This window comes from Tetrao urogallus (assembly GCF_951394365.1).
Source record: "Tetrao urogallus genome assembly, chromosome: 3".
NCBI lineage: Eukaryota > Metazoa > Chordata > Aves > Galliformes > Phasianidae > Tetrao > Tetrao urogallus.
The window spans coordinates 23,673,092-23,691,745 of record NC_136815.1 but is presented as its reverse complement, the minus strand read 5'-3'; the positions used below and the strand labels follow the sequence as shown (position 1 = coordinate 23,691,745).

The 18,654-nt window shown below is 38.0% G+C and overlaps 1 protein-coding gene across 2 annotated transcripts in view; it reads right to left on the bottom strand.

The window, feature by feature from the left end:
• Nucleotides 1-18,654, bottom strand: part of RUNX1T1 (RUNX1 partner transcriptional co-repressor 1) — a gene marked incomplete at both ends in the record, with an annotated part of 106,458 nt that overhangs the window by 40,334 nt on the left and 47,470 nt on the right. For both annotated transcript variants that reach the window (XM_079533716.1, XM_079533715.1), the window contains 3 exons: nt 568-657; nt 2,425-2,666; nt 6,285-6,422. In XM_079533716.1, the coding sequence (XP_079389842.1) occupies nt 568-657; nt 2,425-2,666; nt 6,285-6,422 (470 nt within the window). The remainder of the gene's footprint in view (nt 1-567; nt 658-2,424; nt 2,667-6,284; nt 6,423-18,654) is intronic.

Here is an 18,654-nt window from a genome sequence, read left to right as displayed (position 1 = left end):
GCATGAGGTTTTATTTTGTCTTTCTTACAGCATACGCTTAAGTCCTTAGTAAGACATCTTGTTTGCACTGGTGAATGGACCAGAAGAGAAAGATCAGCCTTTTACTTGTACAGCAGTATCACAGTCTTATTGTGTACTAACGTTAAGCAGCACATTAGAAGAATGCTGGAATTAGGAATTCCTGACATCCCTGTTCTTTGCACCATGCAAAAATTTGCAAAAAAATCATGTTTGGTAGAAGCACAAGGCATTATTATGTTTATAATCCAAAGTCTGAAGACATAGTCGGTAAAACTTCTATCTATACTTCTATAACTTCTTGGTATCTAAAAACCAAAAACATAAAACAAACAACAATGATTACAGAATTAGAGAACTGACAGCTGCAAACAGACAAACTATATCCTCAAATGCAATGCCATCCACAGTGCTATGGGAAGAAGCCTTTAAATGTTATTCATTTTCCCAACTCTCTTAAAAAAAAAAATAAAAATCCTGTAACACACATCTGTGACCTAGCAACAATATGGTTTGAAATACTTTCCAGATCACTGAACTGTGCAATACCTTTAAAAATGGGATGACAAAAGGTCGCAGTGGGAAGTTAGTAGCTTCTTGCAGTTTGGAATGAAATTCTTCAATTGTCAAAGTAGAATTCTGTTGAGAAAAAAAATTCTTTCTTGGTGACAAAATAATGAAAACACTTAGCAAGAGAAACAGTAACCAAAGCACTTTAAAATTGCTTAATACCTTGTTCTTGATACAGATAAGAGGATAAAGAAAAGCATGCCACATATTAAATTATTACCTTATAAAGATACTCAAAGAGAACCTTCAGCATCTCCAGCATTCAGTGCCTGTTGCTTAGCATATGGTTTAAACTCTCATGCACTAAGCATGGAAATATTTTCAGATGTCAAACTCCAGTTAAAGTTGCTTTTCTCAATATTTTTTTAAAATTTTTATTTTCTCTTAGTGCTTCTTGTATTTATTTTCCCAGTACGGATGTGATAATTAACATGCAAACACATACCAAAAAATACTCGTTTTTAAAGGCAAGTTTCTCTTTGTTTGATGAGGAAAATTGCTCACTGTACTGATCGGAGAGTTGCTTATTACACCTTACTGCACCAGTAAATTGTGATGGGAAGTCATTGCTTTGTGACTAAGGACATAAGCATGAAGTCTACATCCTGCACAAGTTTAGCCATGGGAATAGTAACACATGACCATTCTCAATGAAAAGTTCCTAGTTTGCTCATTAGGGCTCAGGTAAAATTTAGCAACACAGAAATCAATTGTAAATAACAGAGGTTTTACTAAAATCAAATGATTTTATGAAAATCAAAGGCGGGTAGATGCACCCAAAGCTGTCTTTACTTTCTTTACTCCACCAGTTCACACACCTTTTCTCAGAAAGCCACACAGCATGCAAAACCATACTAAATAGGCATTTTTGGATGTGGAAGCAAATGTAGAGTGAGACGTAACTGAAGTTCCACTACCCAAGTTAACCTTCTTTTTAACACAGACTCAAGTGAATGAGTTTCACTGCTTTTCAGGTAGTGTTTTGTGAAAATACAAATGGAGGCCACCTGAGCCCTCGTACTAAACAGCGCTGGCAGTCTTTGCTTCAAATGAAGTCAATGGCAACTGCAGCTGCTCAAAACAGATGTATGTTAGAGCACCACAACAGCATTTTTCCTGGTACGTGTAATTATTGCTGAAGGAGATACATGAGAGACAACAATGTCTGGCAGAGGGAAGACTTTAATGAGAATAAAAAGAATCCTGGGCCAGATTCACAAATTTGCCTATAAAATAGCAGCCCAACCTGACAGTTGTAGATGAGAAAAACCTGAAATTATCATTCAGACATATAATCACATAATCTTATAAATAATGTGTCTTTAAGTAGCATCAATACCTGTTCAGGGCCCTCATTGCTGGATTCAACGAATACTGAGAAAAGGTTTTCCACTGCATAAACACAATCCAATTATATTAATCTCATCCTCTTAGACAGTATTCTGCTGCTACGTGTATAGTGGCACTCTTTTTTACCCAGTTAATTACACTAGGCAAACCAAGACAGATTTTACTGCATTATATAATTCGGGCTGTGTCTACTTCAGGGCTGCCAACAGTAAGAGCAAAAGCCCTTTCACATCATTTGGTTGTAACACCACACTGGCTACAATTCTAGTCTGTATCCAGTTGAGAATAGCTGCCACTTATGGATGGACAGACAAGTTACTTGTGCTAGATCTGGGGCAAGATCTTTATGCTTACATGTTTGGTGTCCTTGAAGTATGGAATAAGCCATATATGTAACACACTCTTGTATATAGTAAACATTTCAAGCATAAAAGAGGTAAACGGAGAGAAAAAATTACAGTTATTGTATCATTGGTTTTTGCTTACCACAAGTCCTAGCACAAGGGTACGCACTCTCTCTCCAATCTCTGGTGAAATGTCATTGCCAAACTGCTGTAAGGTTGTAAGAAATCTCTTCAGTTTGCTGAGCTGCCTAGCTCCACAAGCTGGCGGTAACTGCTGGTTAGCCAGAGAAGAGGAAGAGGAAGAGGACGGCCCATTGCTAAAGCCATTAGGAGGAGATGGAGCTCCATTTAACGCTGTTGGTGAATGGCTTGTGCCATTGGTTACTGGAAGAGAAAGAGAAGAGAGGGTAAAATAAAGAGAACGATGGAGAGAGAAGGAAAACAGCTTAAAATTTTCTGTGCTTGACCTCAAAATTAATTAAGTTGCACGATCAACTTGTGACAGAGCAACAGACCACAGTTTAAATCCATTTCATAGTATCTGGTACTGAACACTGTACGGACTGGAAGTAACAATAGTTGCCTGTCACACAGTCCCCCCAAAGAGCTCCTGAACTGAAATGAAAACCATTATTAGAATACCACAAACAATCAACAACATAAAAGAGAGAGAAAGAGAGTGAGAGAGAGAGGAACTAGAAATAGAGAAAGAGCGTGAGCACGTATATGACTGAAAACAAAAAAAAAAAACTGTTCTTTGGGGTAGAAAAAAATGTGCAGACATATTTCATGAAGCCTCAGTTTATCTCTGAATATTTTTACTCGTGTTTTGTACACACAACTGACAGCTGTGTTTATAAAACAGGACTTGCATGTTTTAACCTTACACCACCCAATGAGTAGGTTATTTTTTCTGATACAGATTTCCTAGCTGCTAACATATGGAGCACACTAAGCTGTTTGTGCAGGTACAAATGGTGCCATCCTAGCTGTGGCCCAGAGTTTTGCAGCTAGGACACTAAACTGCAAGAAGACTTCTCAGAGACCACAAGGAAATTACTCTGCTTTTCATGTGTCAGTATAGTATCTCTAAAAAGTATAGCAAAGCATTCTCCTCCTGTTGCAAGGTTGCAACCTTGACAATAACCATTTCTGGCCACCGTTTTAGTTTGATTCTTATCCATACTCCAGAATAGAGCACAGAATCAAACTGAGGACATCTTTTTCCACCCAGGTTACAGCAGCACAGGCTCTTGAGTCTAACTAGGCAAAATGACAGCGAGTGACAAGCAAAATAATGGCTCCCTATGAACAAAAATGCACAAATGCACTTGGAAGCATGGGCAGGCAGCACACAAGTATACCCAGCAGCAGCTACTCAGCTGGCTATTGCCTTGGGCAAATTTGTTGGCTCCTGATTAGGGAGTCAATTAGAAATCACTTGTTGTGGTATCACTCACTTGGTGCAATCTGCCTCCCTACTCCAAAGCACCAAGACATTAATTTATATCACTGCACATCATAAGACACCACAAATCAGAAACTTGCCTACAATAAAAATGCAGAATGATAGTAGCTTAATTTGCTTCCTATTTGAAAGCACATGACAAGCGAACATCTTCAAGAACTTTTCATCTTTGTTAATGACTAACATCTTTGAAGCCAAACATCCCTTTTCTATTTGTCACTTTCTCCAACAATCATCTCTCTTTTTAGCAAGTAACTCCTTTTTGAGGATGGACACGTACTGATTATCACAGCCCTTCTTTTAAAGGTGTTCTTGCCCCACTGATTGAAGGGCCTTTATGGTGGTAATACGAAAAGCAGCAATCTGAGCGGCTACCTAGTTTCTACACGGTTTTTATCTAGTTTTGTTTGCCTCATCTAGTTGAGTGGTCTAGGGAAAACAATAACTGGAAAAAGCAGAAATAGAAAGGAGCTGGCCTCTCAAAGTTCAGCTCCAAGCTGCGCTAAGTGCTGCAGCAGAGTGAGATACATGAATAAACAAATACACGGTGGTTGCAAGGAAATTGCATAGCCAAACTCATCATACCATCAATTCAGTAAATTAGGACTGGGAAGAATATGTCCTGCTCTATCCTCACGCAATCCAATAATTCACTCACTGCCCCTAGAGATGGGGCTAAGATCAAGAAAGTAGAGAACTGCAGAGTTCATTCTCTAGGATAGATACGATGAGGAGAACGGCGGACCAAATTCCTCCCTCAACAAAATAAACAAAGAAATATTCCCCAAAAGCAGCTGCTTCAAAACAACTTGCATTTGCAATAGTCCACCCAGTACTGATGATTTTATCTCTCTATAACGTCTGAATTTGCCAACTGGCAAAGACATCTATGTTATTGTAAAACATAGCCATGTTATTAATAAAGCAAAATTTAGCATTTAGAATTTCAACAAACTAATATATTTTAACAGTTTTCAATAGTCTAAAACAAAGCAAACAAGTATACTCTTGACAAGAAAGCAAGCGTGCACTTCTTAGCCTACAGGCATTCTCACTGCAGTAGCAGTAAGTGTAACAAGCACTCAAACAGAAGTGGCTTTTTAGTATCCAAGCTGGAACTGCTAAGGCTGAACTCCAAAATCTGATGGTGTAAAATGCATTTAAAATTAGATCTTTAGACTTTTGGACTTCATAAATAGCCAAAACAACAGCAGCAAAAACAACCAAAACAGTTATGGTTCACCTTCCAACAATATCCAGAAAATCTAGTGAGTATACTCAACTGAGGACTGTAAGAAAAGAAAAGAACATGGTCTCATTCCTTTTATCACTTCCCAAGATCATCCAGAACTGTGCTAAGCACATTAGACTGAAAGGCTTAATCTGCAAGAGCCTCATCCAGCAAAAAAAACACCTCAAAACAATTTAACTTCAGAGTAGTTCCTAGTATGATTCAGGTGCTGGAGTTAAACAAAACAAACAGATCTTTGCAAGATCAGGGTCACTGGGTTAAATCGAAGTTTATGCAAAGAGTTGGCACAAATGCTCCTCACTGTTTAAGTCTGATGTAAATCCTCAGGACAGGGTTCACTGGGATAAGTGGTACAAAGGCTTCCAGCTGGCCTCGTGCACAGAGGTGAATTTTAAGAAAGGCATTTAACAGGCAGCAAGAGGCTAAAAAGATACAGGCAAGACAAATAGAAGATGCTGCCGTCATTCTGTTTAGGCATATGTATTCTACTGTTCTAAAAATGTTTTATTTAAAATGTGAAATGTAAACACATTCTCATGTTTATACTATTACGAGGCAGTAAAAAAGAGACCAAAAAAAAATTGCAGCTAAATCTTAGTAAGAGAAATGTGGATCATTTCATGACTGTGAAAAGAATAGTCCAGACAACATGCCAGATCGCAATCCCAGCTACGCTGATATGAATGCAGAGTAACTCCACCACGACTGGTAGAGCTTCCCGTGTGTTTACATCAGCAAAATGAGACAGAGAGGTGGTTCCAGATTAGAAATCTCAAGACAAAACAACAAAACGCCTTTATTTTTGTTTTTGTATCACTACTAGCTAGAAATTATATAGCACTTCATTCAATCATTAGTGGGATAAACTATTTTCTTTAAGAATAACCCCCACTTTAAATATATAAACAAAGCCCTAAACAATAACTACCGAATTTTATACACAAAAGTGAACAGAATCTCTTAAACTGTACAACAAAACAGCTAAGAGTTTCCTGCATTTCTCAGAGGACTGATCTAAGCATTAATTGACATAGGAAAGAGTGTTCTCTGTTCTTTGACGCTACACTCAAATAACAGGGAAATTACCATAGCTCAGAGCTGAACACCTTAACAGACTAAAGATCCGTTAACCTGCTGTGATTTTACATTTGTTTAATTACTTATCGCAGTATCATCAAATGCTGCTGCAGCCCTTGCATACAGGTTTTCCTTCACACATGTTAGTTTCTTACATACAGAAAGAAAGAATACGGAAGAATAGGAAGAAAATAATTCTAATTACACGTTGTGGGCGTGAATGAACTCGTTCTTGGAGCTCCTTGGGTAGTGGGAGGAGGTGGCATTGTTGGAGGCGTCAGCCTGGATTGTGTCTTCACATCCACAGGTGAGTCTGGCATTGTGGAATGCTTCTCAGTGCGATCTGTAACACACCATAGGAACACACTATTTTATTTCCCCAAGAACATCCGCTCTGAAACAAAAGCTTAAAAGCAAAAGCAGGAAGTGAGACATTTCAGCACCTGCCGCAAAACATTACACCTGGTTATCTATTCCAGTGTGCACCAGCAGAATTGCATCATCTGAACTTTACTTAAGAAGGCGCAGCATAGATGAGAAGACCTCATTTGTAGCAGTGCTGTATTATCTTTTGTTTTTCATTTCTAGCATGTGCAGATGCTGCCTCCAAAGCACTCCTGGAAGTGCAATAATGCCACCTCCCTTCAATGTCAGCCAGGAGGAAAAAGGAGATGAAGAAACAGGAAAGTAATAAACCCCCTTACAACAATCCTTACAGGAGTATAAGCAGAAGCTCTTTAGTACAGGTGAGATATTGGGCTGAAGGATACTGGTTGAAGGCAGCTCTTGTCATGCCTTTGTAAGCAATGAAAGATACTTATGTTAAATACCAGTGCCTCCCGGATGACTTTGCCACCGTGCCCCTGGATATTCTCACATTCCCATCAAGAATAAACATGTCAAAATGATAAGTCAATTGCCAAGCATACATATAAATAAATAAATAAACAACTAAACAACTAACTAACTAACTAAATAAATAAATAAATAAAGCATTACATTTTTAAGTTTACCTCTTTACACATTAAGAACAACTTTAATGTTCAAAACCTGGAAGACAAGAAAAACAACAACAAAAGGAAAAACAGGCAGAAAACCTAACAGTTCCCTTGCAAGTAAAGAGCTAGCAGATATTTCATATACGTGCTACAGAAACATCTTTTTGGATCATTCTGTGTTAAAGTTGATGTGGAGGGGAAAAAAAAAGATAAATAAATAAACAGGAATATAAAACCATCCACATCCTTGTGTTTCATTTATCGAAAATGGGCAAAAAAAGACAACATTTACCAGCAGATAGCAAAAGTAACACAATAGCTTAGTGGGCCATCTTGAGTGAAGATGAAGCTTAGCTTTAAATGGGCATGAGTCTTGCATACCTTCTTCTGGGGTCAGTATTATTGTTTTGTTTTTTACAGACTGTCCTATACAAGGCTTCATGTGCTCCATTAAGCTGTGTAGCCAAAAAGCGTCACCACTATTGGGTTAACAGATGAATTTGCCGTTTCAATTCACAACAATGGTAAAGCCAGGAATGTTTTACAAATTCTGCTGCTTGACTTTGAGAACGTGTATCTTGTTAGAACAGAGAATTAAAGTTCACAGGGAAAAGAAAAAAATTATATAAGATCTTGCATGTGAGAGAGACTAAATGCACTTTATGAAGGAGCAGTGTGTTTTTAAAAGCCTCAAAAATTTAATTATCAGAACTTCAATTTATCAGACGAAGAGGGAGAGAAAACAATGAGGGATACAGGTACAGTAGAAAAGGATCTGCAGTTTGGATCTCAGATTAGCTAACCTCAGTAGCATAGGGAACAGTATCCAAAATCCAAATATTAAGCCTCACGCACAGGTAAGGTTTGATTTGCAAATCAAGAGATAGTACATTACTACATGCTGAAAAACAAAAGTAGGCTTTAAAATATATTTCTATACAAAATTTCCTTTCCACATCACTCCACTCAAACAGTTAAATCTATATCTTCAACAAGCCATTCATTTAATATAAAGAACTACAAAAACTAGTCTTGAAATGTTAATTGCTTCCTTAATAGCTGAATTCATCTCGCACTCACCTCAACCAACCTCAGCAACAGGGGAATAAATAGCTTTCAGCTCATGTTGCAACAGAGGGAAAGAGGCACAGCAGTAAGCCTGAGCCCTCCTAAATAAAGGCAAATATTTCTGCCATGCCAAGAAAGGAGAGAGAAAGGGAGGCTTGCCAGAGCTGGTGGGGAGATAACAGTGGGAACTGCTGGTCCATCTGGTTTTCATTCTGCTAACACTCACGCTGAACTGTTAAGGAAGGCAGTCCAGGTACACAGATTTGAAGCATGTGGGAGCGCAGACACAGGCAGGGAGGAGATGGAGGTGGGTGGAAGAAAGAGTGAGAGAAACCAAACCCTGCTCAGCTGCTGCTCGCGCCGAGCAGGCACAGGCTGTATCCCACAGCTCAGCTGCTGGGAACTAAAAGTGAGCTGAAACCAGTACCGTAACCAGCCGCACCTCTCCTGCTCCCAATCCGCATTGTTCCAAAATTAGGTCTGTTCCCAAAGGCTCAGATCAGAGGGGGGAACACTTTTCCCAAGAGCTGGAGATATTTTGTTACTTAAATTGAAAGCTGTAGTGGGAAATAGTGTGTGGGTTGGCTCTCCAACTGCAGATAGTTACCGCTGCCATCAAGCTGGTTTTATTCCCTTCAAAACTGTCTGCTGCCCTATTTGCAGACCACTGACATTATCACCAGTTTTCACATACCTCTGCTCTGATATTAAGTTTTATTTTTTCTAATCACCTTTCTTTGTGAAGAAATAGATAAACAAAAACAATTTGACAGGCCACAGATGTCCCCCTGTCCCCTGCAAAGCCATACAACCCATCCTGCTACTGTACAATGGCAGACTTTTATTTCTGCTAGTCCATAAGCACTCCAGCAAAGTGTTCTGTAAGGAGATAAAAGACTTGCTTTCAAGCTCATCACAGAACACTTCAAACCAAGGTACTATATTGTCTTGTCCGAATAGAGAGATGGGGAGGAAAAGAAAAAAAAAAAAAAAAAAGGAAAATTTTGTGGAAGTATGGTATAAAATGCAAAACTTTTCCATGTGCTTGGAAACAGCCCTGAAAAGCATCCTGCCCCACTGCTCTCTCATACTTCCCATCCTTCTAGCCTCTTCAGTAGCAAAGCTCCTGCAGGAGCCTCTCTGTCCTTTCTGCTGGTGTTTCTCTGCTCCTCACCTCTGTGACAGATTCCCCAGCTCCTGCAGAAGATGCACATCACTGCACCGGATGCTCTGCACCCAGCTCTATCCCAGCACCCAGCTTGGAGGACCTCAGCTGCTAAAGTTTTCAGAAGAAGGCTTCTTGGAGATGGAGTGGTGAAGAAGCACACAGCAGAGCTGCCAGTCTCTGTCACCTGAACTCACAAAGCTTGTAATGTCTGAAACACGGCCTAGAACCTCACCTCCTACAAATCATTACTAGTTTAATTTAAAACAAAACAAAACAATTTTTTTTACTCTAATTGTTGAAAAGTAACCCAAAAATATGCAAGCGAAAATCAAAGCAGTATTTAAATTGCATTTATTCATGAGCCAGGTTGCCCCTAAACCTTGTTATATGAGAGGTTTCACATTTTTAAGAGCAGCTCTCTGTGGTTATTCTGCTAACTGTATATTCAGAGGTGATGAAGGGATGGGAGGGGTAGATGGAATCCTGCAAAAGGAAAAACTGCATCATTTATGAGTGAAATCCTGCCTGTTCCAGACTTCAGGTACATCTGCCCTCTAACACAGGAGCATATTTCTTGAGCTTTGCCTAAAATTTGGAAGAGCTTTAAGGGAAACATCTCTTAAAATCACTTAATTTCTTGAATTCCAAATATGTTTATGTTCTCGTGTCAAAACAAACTCCCCATTTGCAAAGCAGCCTTTGCTATTTTTTTCTGTCGGAATCTGACATTCCAAATAATAATCCCAAATTAGGAGAGATGTGATAGAAAATTGCTCACAACATCATCCATTTCAGTGTGCCGGCTGCGTATACAGAGACAGTAACTTGTTTCAGATGCAAAGACTTCTTCTATAGACAGAAACCTTCTAAGCAGTGATGAAGTCAGACTCCTTAGCCTAGTTCTCATAAAATTGGGCTGAAACCAGAGGTCCTCCAAACCAAAGAGAAAAGGAGACATCTGCAATTCATTCTTCACTACTCGCTGCAATCAATTCAGGATGGAAATAGATGGTGAAATAATGGGCTAGTCCTAATCCATACACACAACCCTCTGGTGCAGTGAGAGACTTAGAATAAATTCAGAAAATATGTTTCAAGTATGCAGAGATCTATTGCATTTGCTTTGGATTATACTGAAAAAAAAATCTGAAATATACATTCTTGAATCTCTTTTACAGCAAAGAGTGAAGAACTGTGACTTTACCACAGAAATATTTTGCTCCATTTAAAATTAAAGAATGTTGTAAAACCAGCTTTAAATTACGATATTTCTTCTGCGGATTTCTTGGTTCGTGAAACCATACAGTTCTTGTCATTCATACAGTTTTTATGGGAGGAGTTATTTTTATCACTATTACTTAGATGTTAGGTGAATGTTGATATTTACCGTAAACCTGGCCAACTTCTGAAGATAAATGTGGACGACACAAAGTAAAAAGTGCAAGAGCACGAGCAAAAAGAGATGTGCATATATTCAAACTGATTTACTTTACTTCCTGTAGCCTCAATGATTTAGTCCTTTTTTAAAACAAGGCAGTCTTTCATATATGGCAACATTTCAGTTCATGTGGCATGCTTCCAAGTCTAACGCATCAAGGAAAGCTGATGTATGGAACAAAATATGGAATATATAAATACTTTACTGATACCGTTTCAATAGCCAATTCAACGTCAAGCATTTCAAGGGGTGGTGTGTTTTCAATTTCCTTTTTTAAATGAAAAAAAGTATGGTATAATATGCTGTGGCATTTATTTTACTTTTAGTTAGAGCAAACAGTTCCAGATGTATATCCAGGCATGAAAGATTCTTAAAAGACGCTCTATATTGATTGTACAGTACTCACTACTTCTGTGCCAACACATTAAAAATAAGAATAAAAAACCTGCCAAATTAGAAGCGTCCATTGTCTTGATTCCTTTAAACTCACAGAAAGCACAAATCCTTCATGTGACACAAGACTAGAACCTGCCCCTTCTACTCAAATTATATAAATTGAGACCTAAATCTGTACCATTTAAAAGTGAAGGTTGTTGCTGAGTTGACGCTGGACTAATCCTGAATGTTTTGAGTGTGATAACATAGAATTTCCAAGCAGATAACAGACTTTGAGTCCCAGAAGTCTCTACCCAGACTCTCCGCAGACTGTGAGTCTCTGTAGAAATGAAATGGGTGACAGAAAAACATCAGTCTATAGAAGAGGAAAAACTACATAGCTCTTCCATCCATAATGTTAACACAATATGGTCACTGAAGAACCTTCCCTCTGAAAGATCTTCATCCAAAGTCAGCAACAGACACCACAAGGCCATGTTCAAGGCATTGTGAGGCTCCAGGCATATCACTACCAGAGTGTGACAATGAAATGAAGATCAGGGAGCAATGCCTCACATCACACTTACTGAGAACTATATTGCAAGGTAACTCTCCTGGCTGAAAAGGACTTGCTTGATATAAGCCTTAATATATATAGCCAGTCCCTACTTCTGTGAAAAACTAAGATTTACAATGCAGCCATGAAAAACAACACTAGGATAACTTCACAGGTCAAGCATGCCTCAGACTTGTTTGAGGTCAAGCCTTCACTCACTAATCTCTCAGCCTTTTTGACTTCTCTTTAATGAATAAACAAGAACCTAAACAGAATGGATGTTTCTGTGCTATGAATGACCAATCTCAAATGCATAATATGGGTAATAACTTCCTATCAGCACCAGATGCATTCATGCTATCGGCCTAGAAAGAAAACACTGCCTGGTTTCAGGTCTCCAGTGGAAAGCTTTTCCTCCCCACGCAATATCGGAAAGCAGCTCACACACTTGGACTCTATCTTCTGGAACAAAACGTCACCCACAAGCTTTATCCCCAAGGAAAGAAGATGCAGTGTTAGTGATAGCAGCACACAGTTATGTTTTCAAGATGACGTAACATTCCACTGTTTCTTCTTCACTACCAGTAGGAAGTTCACACGATGACCCTTGTGCAAGAGCAATATCACAACTTTTGCTGCTGTCTTATCTTGGTTCTTTTCTGCTCAGATATTGAACATTTCATATCACCAGCTATTATTCAGAATAAATGAAAGCATATTCAGTTTATCCACTTCTTGTCATTTAGTATGCAGAAGCACAAAGAAATCTTGCATCCTGGGAGTTCACTATAGTTATCTCAGACTAAGTTATCAGAACTTTCTTCAGATGTGCTAAAAAAAGCAATGAGAATAATGTAATCTCCACTCTGCCTCTCAAAACCTGAAAAGGGAATTTTGTGAAACTGTTCTAGCAGGAAGAACTTATGTATCATGAAAACTAGGTGAATGATAGCCTATACTTCGCCACATGTTCTTAATCCATAATGGTATATATACTGATTAATCATACTGTCATGACACCACCCAAAAAAAGCAGAATCATTCCTTTTCATTTCAATTCTCTAGAATGAAGTGCTTTCAAAAACAAACAAATAAAACAAACAAAAAAAATCTTTATAATGGCTTAGAAAGCGAAGGCCAGATAGTTAAATAAGCAATGCATGAGTTCAATCTCAAGGTTGAGACAAAAAGAACTGTCTTGACTTTGCTTGGACATACTAATTTGTCCTGAAATAAACAAATTCACCTTGCCATTTCATTTTATTTAAAAAAAAAAAAAAAAAAAAGGAAAAAGAATTTGGCTTTCCTCTCATTTAACAATTTGACACGTTTTGACAGTTCCAAAAGTAACATAAATTCACTTTTATTTAAGAATTAAAAACTGAATACTGGCAAAAGTGTATACTACTTTTCTCCTTCCCCTTCAGATCTTACCATGTAAAATCATAGGGAAGAACACAGGCTAAATGAAGATCAGCTACCACCCTAACAGTTTATGAAGCGCTTCAGCAAGAACAGACAAGCAAAACTGGACAAACTGTGGCAGCAGTAGCTGCCCATCATTTGCAGGATAAAGTCTGAAAGTCTCCTTCTCACCGCTGAATGCATGCATACTGGTCAGCCCGCACTGAAAGTAAGGATAATGTAGATTTATTTTAAATACCCCACCAAGCATTACAAAAACACATATATGTATGTATAATTAATGCACTTAGAAAGTTAATATTCCCAGATCTTTTACCAAAATGTTATTTTCCTCACTGTGTTTCCTGGATCTTCTCCACTTTGTTTTTCTTGACAAACTACCAAACTGAGAATTATGATTTTGAGTGTCTTTTTTTCTTTTAAGATAACAAAAACAATTTCAAAACCAGACCACTGAGTATTGAGGCACAAAACAAATGAAGAAGTACACACTATCTTCAAGCTGCAAAATAAAGAACAAAAAGAACAACAGAAAGAAACATAGGCCAAATCCACTCCCTGGCCTCCCCGGTGAGCACAGAGAGGACAACTCCTTCACATTATCAGGCCTTTCCACATTAGCAAGCTCCCAGTTTTCTGCTCCTACTTTTTATAGAGAAAATCAGGGGTTTTAACGTAAGGATTCCCAAAGGCTCATCTACAAGTAATTCAGCTCCTATTGTTAGCAACTTCGTGGGGAAAACAATCTCTGTCATGACTGCATGTTATTTGATAAACTACAGATGAAGTCAAACTGATAGCTAAGAAACTCAAATACCATCAGCATTAAATTTGGTGTAGTTTATACTCTCTTACATACCCTGTCATAATTTGCACACGTTATTCCCACCTTCAGAAAGAATAAAACTTTTTTTTTTCCCAAATGTCAGCTAAGATTTCCAGGATTGCTCCCTTTAATCCAAAGTCTGTAAAATCCAAAATTAACAGCAGACTGTTTGTTATACACAGCTAAAAGTCTGAAGCAAAATAAGTCCAACTCCCTCCATTTTAATGCACTTATGCAATATTAAAAAAAAAAAAAAAAGAGAGTGAGAGAGAGTGTAAGGAGAGTGTAAGGCATAGTTATACTCATTTTAGAGAAGTCCTAGGAGAGTGCTGATGCCAGGATTCCATTAAATTTAACTAGAACTGAAGTCTCTAATACAATTTCAGAGTAGATAAAGTAATCTAAAATAAGCTATTTAGATTCAGGACAACATTAGGTGTTAAATTATTCTGCCAGCAAAAAAACTTATTGCAGCCATACTATTAAAAAGCTTCATTTGTATTTATAAAACATGCCATAAGTAATTTATGCTTGTAAAGAATGATATACTGGTTTAGGAGTTGACATTTTTCCGTGGTTAAACATCTAAACAGATGACATAGGAACTACTGAGAAGGTAGTAGATATACATTTGTTTGCTCACAAGGAATTTGCCATACACAAGTCAAGATCTGGTTGGATAAGGACTGATGTTGACCACTCCAGGACAGAATATTTCTCAATGGGAGAATCAAGCTCCAAAATCCCCCTTTTATCACACTGCACAGCTCCTCTTGTCTAGGAACTTAATTCTTCTCTGTGGTATTACAAACAACGGCAAGTTTGTTCTCTTATGCCTGGTGTACACAAGACCATAGCAATAAGGCAGATCAGATGGGTGGCAAAAATTCTGAACTGCTTTCCAAATATGAGTACTACTCCTGTTTTAGGAAGGATGCCTAATTTCTATCACCTAGCACAGACAGCTAAATTAGAAGATGACTCCCTCTATAATCACTGAAAAAAAGAAGAAAGACTCAGAGCCTCTAATTCATCAAGCCAGATATTAATCCATCAGTGAAAAATGTATGCTGAAACAGAGTTCCCCTAAGAGCCACTGGATGCTGCCATTGTTACTTTCTTATTACTGCTGGTGATGGAAGTGGAGCTGCAGAGCAAAAGACCATCTCAGTATCATCCAGTGACAGTCTCTAAGTAGTGAGACTTACTATCCTAATCAGGACTTAGGCATTTATGGAAATAAACACTCTGAGAGACTATTATTTCACATCACCAAATGATGCCATTAACGACATCTTGTGTTTACATGACCGACTGCCTAGATAGAGTGTGAGAAAATAGTATTAGTTTCAAGCCAGTTTCTCCTGGATGTTGCATGTCACACCAACTGCGTTTTATTCTGGGCACTGGATCATGCCTGAAAGCTGCAGTAGAGTGTGCGGGAGGGGGGAAAGAGATTCTTGGACTTTACATGAAATTAAGACCTTCCATCTCAATGAGGTGATACTACCTTTTGGCAAAGAAGCTCACAAGAAAAAAAGGTTTTCATTAATAAAAGCATGTTTCAAAACAATTGTCTGGCCTAAAACAATATACTTAAGTATTAATATCAAATAATATAAGCACACAAAGGAAGGGGGGAAAGGAAGTAGCTTATGTACATCACACCAACACAAAACCAGCCTGCACTTCCTGCAGTGAATTCTCACAAATACAAACTGGCACAGAAATCAGGTTAGCTCCCTCAGGAAGAGAGGTGCTGGGAAAGCCTTTTAGACCCCAGCTTTAAAAAAGTCAGGAATATCCGTTGAACTTTATGATTACGGGTAAACCAGTAGAGATCAATTCACTGCAATTATATGCAACTTTTCCAGGCATTAACCATTATAATACTTTTAAGTCTTGCAGCAAAAACAAAAACAAGAAACAAAAAACAAAAAAACAAACAAACAAAAACTTACAACCTTGTTTTATCCATCTTTGTACTTAAATTTTAAATATCAGACAGGAAAAAAAAAAAATCACATGGCTGAAGACTGAAGAAAAAAAATCAATAACTACTCCAGAAATCACAGGAAAAATTAGCAAAATATTAAAACAATTTTAGATATCACAACGTTACCATGTTTGACAGTTGTACAAAACACTCTGTTTCATGTGCAGCAGATTCACATGAAAGGTATTTGTTTTTCTCAACAAACACATAAGAACAATGGTTTCTACATTTACACGACCTGTCCTCATTTTCTTCAAGCCAGTCAAACCCACAGTTTAAAATAAGTCATTCAATATTGACCTTCATGAACCAGTATGACTTCTCATACACGTACATGTATGAGCATGTGTGTGCACGTGCACTCACTCATTAAATCAGATTTTATTTAGTTGATTCTGTATATAAAAATACTTACTGTGATATTTCTTTTTACATTTTGCTTTAGAAAAAGATGAAAGAAATAGTCCTCAATTACACTGAAGGGAATGTTAAATGGAGGGGAAACTGCAGGGCAAGAAGTCAGACACCAGAGAGAAACCACTCAGTGCTACAAGTGTAAGAGAAATATTGACAAAGTAAAGAAGCTTGACGCATTTGAACTCTGAATGTTCAATGTGAATGCACTTAACCCTTGGTAACATGGTGAGTTTCTTGTGCATGCTATCCTGCACATTTAACTCTCTCTATACTATGGAAACAAATATGTCCTTATCATACAATTGGTGTTCAATCCTGACAACATCCCCCTTGGGTCTACTTGGATATACACATATTTGCTTTATTGAGAAGAGGAGCCATTTCAATGAGAAAAGAAAGAACAGTCAATGGGAGAAAAGAAATGATGCAGTCAAGCAGAGGATGTTTGACAGGGCAGCACAGTGGTCCAGTTTCATGGGGGAAGACATTTGGGATTCATCCCAAGCAACAGAAGCATTCAGAGGCCATGCAGGTGTCAGGTAAAACAGAAACGGTGGCTGGGAGAAGAGTCTGGCTAACAGCAACTGGAAATTGTTCCAGGTGACTACTGACCACCAGAGGGAGCCGACATGGTGCCATGAGCAGACAGATTCAGAGCTGAAAACTAAATATAAACAGTAAGATACTCACAAAGTAGAAAGAAGATACTTAAAGAAACTTTCTTTCTCTTACCATATGAAAGTTAACCTCAACCATACAATACACAAAGGGAAGGTTAAGATACTGTGTATGCATACATCAATACGTACTCTTCTGCAGTGCAGTGCCTGCAGAAATGTTGAACCTTTTCTCTAAATTTTTACCTACCAACACTGTTTCCTAAAAAATAAAAAAATAATTAAAAAAAAAGCCTGAATTAAAAGCAAATTTTCAAGTACAACCTCCTACTGCCATGCATCTGTGCTCCAGTCACAGAATCACACAGATTCACAGAATCACAAGGTTGGAAACGACCTGCAAGATCATCTTGTCCAACCACCTTCCCATTCCTATTAGTACCACAAGCTACTAAACCATATCTCGTAGCTCATACACATGCACCTCTATACACCTCTACATATACACTTAGTCCTGTTTTGAAGATGGCTCTTTACAGGAAATGCCAAACAACTGAAACACAGCAAGTGGCACATCAAACAACTGCATGCCTACAGACACACATAGTGTCCAGGTATGGGAACCCAAGTTGGACAACTACAGCCATGCCATAATACATGAATTTGAAAATACTTCACCAAAAGTCAACATCATTTACTTCTTGCATCAAAACACAGAGGGCTGAACAAAACCTGAGGTTTTGGTTTTGTTTTGTTTTTTTTCTTAATCTATCATCAGTTAAACAGGTAAAATGGTGAACAGGGCAGAAATAATAAATACTAGGGCAGCTCATACAGATCTTTATAAAACATCTTTCTGGCTCCAAATGTCTAGTAAGAAAGCAAAATCCCAGTGGCACAACCAGTTCAAAAGCATAGAAAGATACTGACTTCACTGAAACCTCCTGTGAGGACATGTTTCTTTATGGTTTCCACTTGGAATAAATTATGTAAAATACATCAGTAGTTGCCTAGAAAGCTTTAAACTGTTTTGGATATGTATGAAGGAATAAAAGATCACTGAAGTGCAACAACAATCCAAGGCAAATTCCAAATTATGAAAGGGGAGGGAAGGAAAATCAGAGTACCTGGATGAAATGCAAAACAGTTAACAAGAATACTTGTTCCCAAATGAATTCCTATCCATTATCTTTTTCATAATTATTGCAACAGAGCAAGTAGCTTCAGTAACTGTGCATACAAATTACCTATTAGAAACTTAACAGGTCATTTCCAAAGGTGATTATGGACTCTGACTTACAGAGCTACTCAATTTTCCACGTAATTCTGTTCCAATGCCAACAGCCTACCCAAAATTAAGATAAAACGTGTTTCCATGAGACTATGTGGAAATAAACTTTTAGAAACTAAAACCACCATGCAGAATGCAAGAAGTGGTGAACACTGCTGGATCAAATGCAGTGGATTTCATAATTGAAATGTTAAAAAATTTGCTTTGCCTATGCTGTGGTATCAGGAGAATGGAAGAAGAGGAGACAGTAATTACACGTTAGAGCTCTTACAGTGCCATATGCTATAATTAAATGATGATGACTGTGCCAGTGAAAAGTCTAAGGTTAGACAGAAGGATAAAAAGCAAAGAAGGTTATTGCAGTGGACATCTGCTATAGATCACAGTACGAAGAACTGAA